Here is an 11753-nt window from a genome sequence, read left to right on the forward strand (position 1 = left end):
AGGGAAAGGTATATAAATTAAATAAAGATACGGAGCTTTTAGAGTGCTGTTTACTCTTTGATGCTGCAACTATCATCATGACTCCTGAAACAATTTGCAGGAAGAAGGGTACCATGAGTGGTAACCTAGCAATTGCCACACCTGGTAAAGCATAATGGAATTCCTTGTATGATGTGGAGGCAGCATGGCTTATCTTTATTAAGGTCCTATTAGGTTGATGCACTGGCCTAGTCTGGAAATAATAATTTGTCATAGATTGAAGTGTGCAGTAGAACCTGGCATTCTACACCGTACTACATATAATATACAAAATATGTCACAAAATAGAACCTTTGCTAATCATTGTGCTACAGTTAATTTAGAACCCTAAAGTTGGTATTACACCTTGATATACTGATACACTATTTCTTACCCAGTATACTTTAAAATGCTTACTAGCCACCTTTGGTCACGAAGCATGACCCCCCCCCCCCCAGTGTTATACGTTGTCCCACAACAACGTGAGCCAACCAAAGGAAATGTTGACATGTATATGCAGATGTCTCTGCCCACACTGCTTGACAACTCGTCAGCCTCCTCCCTCGCCCCCAACAAATATGTCCAATTCCTGTAGCACCTAAAAGTGATTTCTCCTGACACGGAGAATGTGTTCAGTTGTATTTTCCCTACTGACATGCAACTGGGGATACTACTACTTTCAAAAGAAGAAATTGAGACTCAAAGTAAAACATGCAGATTTGATCTTCGAAGCGAGTGTGGGTCTTACACAGTAACACCCCCCACCCCCCTCTTTCATCCCTTGCTCTCATGACAAGGCCCCCCCGTCCCTCTACCTCCTTTTGATCTCTCCCGCCCACAACAGGAAAATCCCCCTATTCAGACTTCCCGCTGTGGGCATATATTCCTTACTCACTCCTCAAACTCCTTGACTGCCCTTGTTCTCACTCACCGCCAGCTCACGGGGTTCAGCGCCACTCATGCCACGCACGGTCCCGCTGTGCCAGCCGCGCTGCCCAAGCTCCTGCGGGGGCCCTGGGGGGGTCCCCGGGTTCGAGTCCGAGAACAGTAGGAGCAGCCGCTTCCCTACCGGGGAGGCCGTGTCTGCCATGGCGCCCGAAGGGGATGGGGCACTGGACGACGGGTGCGAAACTCAAGCAACAAACAGGGGTTGGGGGGTCACAAACACAGAAACCCTGCGCTGAGCAGGCCTCTCTCAAACCGCCCGACTCCAAACACCGCGAGAGCTGTGACCATAGAGCGCGGGGGCGAGAGAGAGCGCCATCTATGACCATAGCAAGAACTGCAAGGTATAGCGCCGCCAATGGGCGAGGTGGGCACTGTAGGGCAGATAGATGCCTGTGGTAGTGCGTTGTGGAGACAGCGCCGAAAGCGGGCACAGGGTGGCACTGCTGAACAGAACGCTGCCTCTAACCATAGAGAGCGTGGCCCGAACAGAGCGTCGCAGGAGAAGCGCGTAAGGGCAGAGGGACCTACAGCGACCATAGAGGCATTGGTGGGATAGAACGTCTTATGTGTTCTTTGATTTGGATAATACTAGTCAGATCGTTTCCAGCGTCCAGGAAGATAATACTTCGTACTGACCTGCAAGCCGATCGAGTGTTACTGCAATCAGTACCCTAAATTCAGAAGCTTTCTGCTTTCTCTTTTTTGCGACGGACAGGATCCTCTCCTCGGTCTTCCAAACCATTCAATTCAATTCGGTTTCATTTTGCGTTTGAGTGGTCAGAGAGGTTTGGTACGATTCAAACAGGCGGTGGGCTATGCAAATTACACTCTAAGGGCCTGATGTATGAACGTTTGCGAGTCTGTAACCAGTCGCACACTGGTTAGCGACTGCTAAATAGGCTGTGATGTTCTAAGGCTCTATAAATTAGTATTTCTTACAACTGCACCCACACTGAATAATTGGTGGTTTATTAAATACAGGAAAACTAAATGAGATTTCCAGTTTGCAAAACGCTATTTTGATATAAAAAGCATTTACCGTTAAGTAATTTCATAGAACAAATGGTTTTTCAAGTGCAAAATACCATGAATTTGAAACTGGGGATAACTAGGTGCAAAATGTAAAAGGTGTCCCAAAATGCCTTGCAAGCTTTCACAATGGCTGCACTGTATGCTGTAGTAAGGAGGATGCGGATTCTGGGAACTCAACAGAGGAGGAGAAGAAGGCGAGAAAGGATATTCAGGCAAAGGGTGACTTTGTTTGAACAAACTGATGAGGAGGTTTATGCCAGATATAGGTTTACAAAACAGGTTATTTTGAGTTTAATTAATGAGCTGGACCCTTTATTAAGCAGGCCTACCCAACGCAGTGTAGCAATTCCTACACACATTCAAGTTTTGTGTAGTTTACATCTGCTAGCTTCTGGTAGCTACCAACGTACTGTGGCTGTAGCAGGTGGGATTTCACAAAGTGCATTATGTAGGGTTTTCCAAAATTTCATAGAGGCAATGTTGGCAAGGATTAATTCCCATATTTCTTTTCCTAGCAGCCCTGCAGAGTTGGAAACGACCAAAATCCAATTCTATGCAGTAGCGCATTTCCCACAAGTACTTGGGTGTGTAGACAGTACACATATTTTAATTTGCCCACCTTCTGACACAGAGCATGTGTATCGTAACCATAAAAGCCAACATTCTTTAAACATACAAGTAGTATGTAATGCAAAAAGTCTCATCACAGACCTTGTGGCACGATACCCTGGTAGCACTCATGACTCATATATATTTAGACACTGTGGACTTTATGAGCGGCTATCCAGAGGAGATTTTGGAGACGGCTGGCTTTTAGGTAATTACTATGCACGTCTACTTTCTTTCTTAAATTTAATATGATATAACCACTAAACCAGCTGTGTTATATTTCAGGTGACAGTGCATATTCCTTAAGCCCTTGGATTATGACGCCATATTTACAGCCTAGTACCCCTAAACAAAGGAGATATAATGCTGCCCACAAACAAACAAGGAGCATTATAGAGAGAACATTTGTACTCCTTAAAGGCAGATTTAGATGTCTCCATAAAAGTCGGGGTGCCCTGGAATACGACCCTACAATGTGTTGCAAGATTATAGCCATATGTGCCATGCTACACAATCTAGCTGTGCGTAGGAGTCTACCAATTGAAGCAGCAAGTGAGGATTCTGAAGAGGAGAATGAAGAGACTCCCCCTCGTTTACCACAGCCAGGACTTGATACTGCAAGAGCTGATGAAGGAAGTGCACGCCGAGATGATGTGGCAAACAACTATTTTTAAGGTACTGGCAACATATTTGATTAATATGAAGAACAATATTACAGCAAATGTTCAAAGTAGTAATCATTATTTTTCTCTGTTTATTCACAGACTATGTTTTCTGATGGACCACAACAGAATATTTGATATTTTTTCCTACCAGAATTTGTTTCCATTTCAAGAAAGAAAATACATTGTATCATCTTAATGGTGTAATACATATTGTCATAGCTTTATTTACTGTTTATCCCTTTGATGTCCAGTAGTTGATCGTAGATGTGAACAGAGGGTGGTTCTTCCCTGTCTTCTGTACTATGTCTTCTATTGCTGCTAGGTGTAGTAGACTCACCAACTTACATACTGCTCACACTTGAGCCCCTCCACACTTCCCCCCAAAAGACCGTGGTGACCTATGTACGGCATTAACTGTTTGTATTCCCTCAAGCGTATTTATAATTTGAGCAAGGATTTTTGCCATATTGTCACTGTGGTGTTCTAATTCAGACTGCATGGTAGCTTCTCTTCTATACATTGTTGATGTCACTGTATCCAACCTTTCCACAGAAAGTCCAAAAGTTTGCGGCAAAGTATTCTGGTGTCTTGGTTGGCATGTGTGATACTGAAGCTTAAGCCATTTGTGTGGCCAGTTCTTTAATAACTAAAGTTAATTCCTCAAAAGCCTGTTTTTTTCATATTCTCATTGACTTCAGAAATGTCTCTCTTTATTTAATCTTCCAACCCTTCTACTTAATTCAGATGTTTCTCTGTGCTGCTTGTGTTATATTTTTACCATGGATTGCTCCAATACAATAAATTGTGCAGCAGTAGGTGATAAGTTACCGCCGAATTGCATACCATTCCGTCCACCCTGTTTTACAGACCTTCTTCCTTTATACACTACAGGTACTGCTGGCATGCTTTGTTCTTCATTTTCAGCCGAAGTGCCAATATTTGTAGCCTGCTTTACTAAAGGAGTAGTGTTAAACTGAGGGCTTGTTCTACTTTCTGTGTCTGTTGAAAAGTTTATTACAGTTTCTGTCTTTTCAACTTAAGTTTGGCATGATGTCTCGCTCACATTCTCAGTTTCATGTGTACTATTAGTAGGTTGAGCTGAAGCAAAAAAATGTTTACTGATGATGGTTTTTAGTTACAAAAATAGCATTGTTCAAATTGATAATTGATTTTTTATTTATAGGAATATTATATACCTACTTTTTCAATAATGAATTATTTTTGTTAATTTCAAAAACCATAACATGTATATGAGTATTTGGTTTCTGAATGTTTTCTTTTTTTACCCACTGGACTAAATTACCCACAATGTATTGTATGCAAACCTAGATAATTCTGAGATGTATTTTTATAACAACGTTGTTTAAACTTCATTTTAATCATCTAACCGTGTTGCTTTTTTTAAATAAAATGTTTTATAAATAAATAATTGCTATATGTTTTTTTAAGTGCAGGTGTAACTTAAAGTTCATTATATTTACAAATGTAAACCGTATACTAGTCCCTTGATGAATCTGATGTGGAGCAGAAGTCTCAATAGTAGGTACACTCAAGATTGCTTCTGGCTGCAAGGTGGGTTTGGTGATATCTTCCATAGGTGGGTTCTTTACGGTGGCCTCCTCCAGTAACTGATGCCTCCTTCATTCTGCTAGATAACTTCTCATTTGTATGGGAACGATGGTCAGACCACCTCGTGCTAATTTCTTCAACCAACCTTTTTGTCACTCCTACAGCATTTATTTGATGCTGAATTCTAGTCCATATCTGTTTTTTGCTGGACTGAGGAACACACAGGGAAGCATTTCCAAATAGACAGCCATGCTTTCCCACACACTCTTCTATCAGAATCTCCAACTGAGCATCAGAAAATGTTGTTTTGCTCTACTCCCCACCTCTGGTTTGATATCTTCAAAAGAGAAACTGCTAAGCTGGGAGGCAAACTTCTACTGTTCTCTGCGGCTGTAGGGTTAATAGACTTCCTGAACAGGGTATGGTCCTAATTAGCTCCTGGTAAAAGATTATTCGCAATTTACACATCTGTATTTTATAAGTACTACCAGATTATACTGAATCATTATTTGCATATAGTAAATGTATATCAATCAACTTAAGCATTTCCAAAATTTTGACTCCGCATGAATCTCAATTTAGGAATCAGTACATTTGTTTTTTGTACATCAGGTCCCTGAGCGAGCAAAGCACTACACAGGTTCACAATCACAGTTGTAATGTGCATTGTCTGTGGCACAGTATTTGGGAACGGATTTGTTTTTGTCCCCCCTTCTTTTTTCATTTCTTTACACAAGGAGTGAAACTGAGGCAGACAGTCCTTATTGCCCAATTTTAAAATAAAGCATGCAATTCAAACATATCCTTGTAGCATGCGTTTTATTTGATAATCTTGTGGAATAAAGGTCATATCAAAGCGTTTCTAATCCCTTTCCTCTGACTGTTCCCCCTACACCTCCCTTTGACTCTTCCCAAATCTCCTCCTACTACTATGACTACCAAAAACACAAAAAATGGCTAAATCCTTCCCTCTTCTATCCCTCCACTATCCTTTTCAATCCAAATAACAGACTAACATGTGCATCTCTCAGATTAGTTTCATATTTCACTATACTAATTCACCACTAATACTTTATGGGTTCCGGAGTAGCGTGCTACTCTTCAAAAAAGCACTTCAACACCTCATCAAGGGTAGTAAGTGCTATATAAATGCAATCACAATACAATACATACCATAGTTTATTTATCATAGATCATTGTATGGTATGCATCCCTATTATTTCAATCTTCATTTGGCTTATCCTATGGCACCACAGTCTCCTTTTAATTACCCAGCTAAGAATTAATTTGCTCCCCTGCAGTTACTAGAAGAAAATGACTGTCCATTAGGTCGAGGTCTTGTGAATGCAAATGTGGGAGAGTGGGTATTTGGTGTATCTGGTAAATTGGGGTAGAACTTATGATGTTTTTTTGCTTCCACAGCTACATCCTCGTTCCTATCCACTAGCGTATATTGTGAGTATTTTATTATTACCTCACAATGTCTTCCAGTGTTTCTCCTGGAATGTGGATGGAATTATTACTAAATTGTCCAAACTTATATACAGCATTTTGATTGTATTTGTTTACAAAAGAACTGGGCTTTTGAGGTTTTTTTTTTATTGACTAATATATCACCATTGGTAACCCAGCAATTGCTTCTAGAAAGGGTAGGGCCAAAGGTGGTCTAGTCATCTAGATCATAAATTAATTTTCCAGATTGGTGACTGACAGCCCATTGTTTCACCTCATTATGTTGGTGTGTTTGGAGTGTATTGGATTACCAAAGATCTTAGTGGTAAACGTTTAAAAAATAATTTATCAAAAGAACTTTGAAATTACTAAGTTACCTGATTGTGATTTATATAATTCTAGTGTCCGGTGAACGTGTGAGTGGTCATTTTTGTGGGTGGGAGATTTTAATTCCCACTTATGCTAGCTCCCTGCTAAAGGAGTATGTGGGATAGACAGCACAGATGGGAATGAGCACACCGATTTGAACACAATACCGTGCGAGAAGCCCTAAATGATATGTTGATGCGGATTTGTGGAAATCTATTCATTAGCTGTGACCAAACCTCTGGGTGTGGTTGTGAGAATTCTAACATGGCCGCCGGGATTGGACTGGAACAAGTGGTAAGCGACGTATCAGTCTTTTACTCCGATGTGGGCTATCGGCACAATACAGCTGTCGAAGCAGGGTGGAGCTGCGGTGGAGATACAAATGTAGCATGAATTGGTGAATGGATCCTTGAGTGAAAAGAGCGACGCAGGAGTATTGAGTTGGAGTTGAGCTTCAAGGCTGTATCGTGTGCACAGAGGCGGGTAGACTGAGAGAGGACGCCAACCGGCACGAGCGACTACTGCGCTGGACACGGATGAGGGCCAGAGAGGCAGCGCACAGAAGCAAGAGCTCTCAGGAGCGATGAACGCTGAGGTCCCGGCTGCTGCAGCTCGTCCAGTGAGCTGTGGCATAAGGCAAGTCCTGGGTTCCCCAATATGGGCACTCCTTAAATAATTTGTGACAGTGGGAAGCGCCAGTTGACTCTGAGGACTCCTCCAGGGCGTTTACTGAGCACCTACTTTACCCCTTCACTACTCCCCAGCACTGCCTCCTGCTGAAAGTCGCTTGAATGTGTCTACAGAACGCATAACAGTTCGGACCACTAACACAGGTTTTGAAGGTGATGGTGGCACATACCTAAAAGCAGATGACTCAGGAGCGTTTCCTTTTTTTCTTCCTTTTCTCCTATGGTTTGTCTTCTCCCGACCCATACGGCATCAAGTGGAGAAAACATTCACGATAGCAAAAGAGGAAGATACCCTCAACCTGAACCAGAACCTATTGTTTACAAAACAGTGACTAAAGCAAGAAAAGTGCTAATAAACCTCTTCAAAGCCTACCCTCTTGTCTAGGCATGTCGCACGTCTTGCCTTTATAGCCAGAGATTTTTCCTCCAATTTAGATTTCACTCCACTGTCAGATGATCTGATTCCTTTCAGAGTTCTTGGTGAACCTTCATTATGCTAGTGACCACAACCTGCAAGTCTTGTGTGTCAGGTCTATGAGCAGCCATATCCTTCAGGACGTCAGTCGTCAGTAGGTGGAAGTAGTGAGGAATAAAGGGGTTTTGATCGAACGAGCTAAAGTTAATCCTGTTAAGATAACTAGTGATTTGATGCAGGCCGCTAGAGCAGAATTAGTTTTGCCTAAATGACTTTAGTAACCACACTTCCATCATTTAAGGTTATATGTCAGAGCATTAATAGGCTGTGAATGTGCCGCACACCACCCTAAGAACAAACTATATAGTTTTTTCAATAGTGCATGTTCTAATGCTCATAAGAATCTTGAGTCTACTTTAAAGAAAATACATATTCAAAAGAATATCAAAGGGGCTTGTAAGCCAGAAAGTCCTCTATCAGAGAAGAGTTTTGGAATTAATTACAGCTCAGTAAGCAAAAAGAGTACGGAGTAGAGAGAAAAGAACAGAAAATTACCTTTTCCTATCTAAACTTTAGAGCAAAGAACAGAGTCCAGTTTTTCTGGATGAGGAAGATTCACCCATAGTATGTGTCATTCTTCATAATCGGCTACCTCACCCAACCCTGGTAAAATGATACTACCAGGACAGCCTCAACCTTGAGGGTGGCAGCTCCTGTAGTCACACATTCGTAAAGGACTACAGTAGTTCCTTTGGCCAGACAATAGTCACACATTCATCAAGAAGAACCGCCAGCCTCCAACCTATATCGCTTCTTTCAGTCAGGATCGACTGGCAGAAGGAAGAACTGTAGGTTGGTTGCTGGCAGTCCTTAATGAATATGTGACTTGAGGAGTCGCCACCCTCGAGCCAGTTCATGAAGTAAATAACTGACCACACTATGGCTGATGTATTCAACTGGTTGAGGTTGGAAATCCTGCTCTTACCTGCATGGAAGGGCTGAATTGTATATAGTTGTGCTTCTCTCTTAACCCTGAAGAATTCCTCATACCTTCTTTTTGGCAAATGTACGGGCAGAACCATGTTGGCAGATGAAACGATGAAAAGGGTACAGTACTTAGATCATCCAGTTTGTACATTTTTCACCATACCTATCAATAAAAGGTAAGTCCTTCAGGTTTACCCTAAGGTATTTTTATTATCTCGATCCCAGATTTATCCAGGCATTACATTTATCAAGAACTTTCTCATAACTTGAGGTTGAACCCTCCGTGGTAGTATCATCTCACTAAAGTTAGGTGAGATAGCAGATGTGGGATGCCAAATACTGTGGGTAAACCTTCCGCAACCAGAAAAACTGGGTTCAGTCATTGGTGTGAGGGTATGGATACAATATAACACATTTCCTGTCCTCTTTTCTCTCTACCCCTTACTCTTCTGGCTTACGGTGGATTGTGTTTGAAGGACAGACGGTGTGGATCTTTTCTTCCTTATCTCTCTTTGTGGTAGAACTTCATTACAGCTTTTCAGCAACCTGAGTGAAGTTTCAGGCTTGGTACTGTAAATGTTCTATTGACTTTTCCTGGGAAGGGCTTATGGAATACGGCCTTATCCCATTGTCCTTGTGACAGTCATTCATGTCAATCAACAATTCACCTCATGGGGGGAGGAGCTTCGCGCGCATCCGAGATGGCAGCGTGAGCACAGGGCTCCCGAGACCCTCGCCGCTTCCCGCATCTATCCTGAATAATATCCTGATTCTGAAGATGGATTATTGAAGACGCAGCCCAGCTGATGTACCAGCTGCTTTCAGGAATTGATTTGGACTTCGGGTTCCTGAGCTACGCCATCCTGCACTTTTGTGGCCTACCCCGTGGAGCTACCTGGGCCTTGAGTCGCGGCTGTACCCGGGCATTAATTCAACAACACCGGCTAAAGGGGTCCCGATTAGGCCCGAATTGACTTTCGGTTTCGTTTTTTGCTGCCTGGCGTTCCTCCTCACCGAGACAGACACTGGGCGCAGCTGGCTCCCGTGCTCATTACCTGGGCCTGGGGCCAGCGAGTGCTTGGCTGTGGAATTATATTGGCTTTTATCTGCCTTTGGTGATCTCATGGGTGAACTCTGAGGAGCCATTTTGACCAGATCTCAAGCGCCCCTCCGGGGCAACCAGCCCGCCATGACAGGCAAGCTAGAGGGTGACAAACGGAACGTCAAGGTCACCTTCCGAGGAGGTGCGACCCAAACGAATGTTATGGACCGTTAAACTCATCCTAAAGGATCCCCCGGTGGCACACCTAAAGTCCGGGAGGAGGCGACTGATGACCCTACTGTGTCGGCGTACTTAACGTTGCAAGACGTCATGGGCGCCATTGCTGGCATCAAGACATCTATCGGCCAGCAATACGAGGCCCTGGCTCTGAAGCTAGACACAGTGGCCATCAACGTCAATCTTATCAGAATGGATTTGGCGAAGACTAATGAGAAGGTCAAATCTTTAGATTTGAAGACCTCCAGCCTCACGACGGACGTGTCTGACTTGCAAACGGAAGTACGCAACTTGAGATCTGCCAACGATTTCTTTGCTCGCCGTCTGGAGGATTTTGAGGGCCGTGCAAGGCGCAATAACGTGCGTATTATCGGGGTCCCGGAGGACTCTGGGTCATTGTCCACTGATCTTCATTTCGAAGACCTCATCCTCAATCACCTCCCCCCCCCAAGGGACTGAGTAAATTCTTTGCGGTGGAACGTGCACACAGAGTGCCGGGAGGACAGGCGAAGCCAGGTTTCCCCCCGCGGCCGATCATCGCCAGGATTTTTAACTTCAGGGACCAAGACGCCATTTTGCAGGCTGCGCGGACGGGTGGTCCTACGCAGTTCGAAAACACCACGGTGAACATTTATCCGGATTTTTCCCAGTCCGTCCAGAAGCAAAGAATGGGATTTCAGGGGGTGAAAAGGCGTCTCAGGGATATGAACTTGAAGTATGCGATGCTGTTCCCGGCCCGGCTGCGTGTGGAATATGAGGATCGGACACTCTTTTTTTGATCGCCCGGAGGCAGTGAGTGACTGGCTAGATACGTTGCCTACCCGTCGCGATCGTAGGGAAAAAACAGGTGGTGCTGAAGGGGGAATATTGGAACAAGAATGACATTGGCGCCCGAGTCCCGAACAATGAACACAATGGACAACTGTGGCCTGCTGATTTCCGTGATCATCTGCCTTTAAGTGCATTCCCGGAGGCGGCGGGGAAAGAGGGACCCTTTTCTCCTCTGGGTTTCTTTGTGTAGATTAGTTTCTTGCTAGGGCGACAGGCACACTGCAAGTTGGGGTGGCTTTTGAGTCTATGCAGGGGTGCAGGGTGGGGGGAGTTGCGCTGGGTATTGTTGGGGGGAGGGGGGAAGTATGTTGGGAGTGTTTCATTTTCTTCTTCAAGGCAACGAACTGTTATGACTTTGGACTTTGGTGTGGTGCTCGTTATGAGTTGGGAGATCATCGTGTGTTCGGATGGGGGTAGGGGGTTGAAACTACTGTGTTGGAATGTGAATGGGTTGGGAGACCGGATAGAGAGGGGGGTGGTCTTGCAGATGTTGCGACGCCTTTCCCCTGATGTCGTGCTACTGCAAGAGACTCATTGGATTGGAAATGCTTGCTATGCTCTGAACAGGTGGGGATATCGTCTCACTGCTCATTCTGGGTTCACCTCTAGTTCTAGAGGGGTGGGTATCTTGGTCAGGACTTCTCTTCCCCTGGAAATCGATGACCTAGTTCTGGACGCTAGGGGGCGATATGTTGCACTCACAGGCAGGTGGGAGGGGAAACCTATCTCACTGGTATCTGTGTACGTCCCACCTGGCTTACAAACCTCTACATTTGCAGACTTGGGACGAGTTGTTTTGGGTCTCCCAGATGGTGTCCTGATACTGGGTGGTGATTTTAACTCGGTTGTCTCCGGGAGGGAGGATCGCTATCCCCCCAGAGACCTCCCGA

General features: G+C 44.2%; 1 protein-coding gene and 1 long non-coding RNA gene across 2 annotated transcripts in view; one reads left to right on the forward strand and one right to left on the reverse strand.

The window, feature by feature from the left end:
* KDM3B (lysine demethylase 3B) overlaps window positions 1–1304 on the reverse strand; it is a 1181011-nt gene extending 1179707 nt beyond the window's left edge. Inside the window, exon 1 of the mRNA XM_078652703.1 lies at window positions 950–1304. Within this exon, the coding sequence (XP_078508829.1) occupies window positions 950–1108 (159 nt within the window). The 5' untranslated portion in view covers window positions 1109–1304. The remainder of the gene's footprint in view (window positions 1–949) is intronic.
* A 166-nt stretch (window positions 1305–1470) lies between these two features.
* LOC144768777 (uncharacterized) lies at window positions 1471–4698 on the forward strand. Its single transcript, XR_013598629.1, has 3 exons — window positions 1471–2815; window positions 2893–3282; window positions 3372–4698. It is a non-coding gene; the product is annotated as an uncharacterized LOC144768777 (long non-coding RNA).
* Window positions 4699–11753: the final 7055 nt, after the last annotated feature.

The sequence above is a fragment of the Lissotriton helveticus genome, chromosome 7, assembly GCF_964261635.1.
Source record: "Lissotriton helveticus chromosome 7, aLisHel1.1, whole genome shotgun sequence".
In the NCBI taxonomy this organism is placed as follows: domain Eukaryota; kingdom Metazoa; phylum Chordata; class Amphibia; order Caudata; family Salamandridae; genus Lissotriton; species Lissotriton helveticus.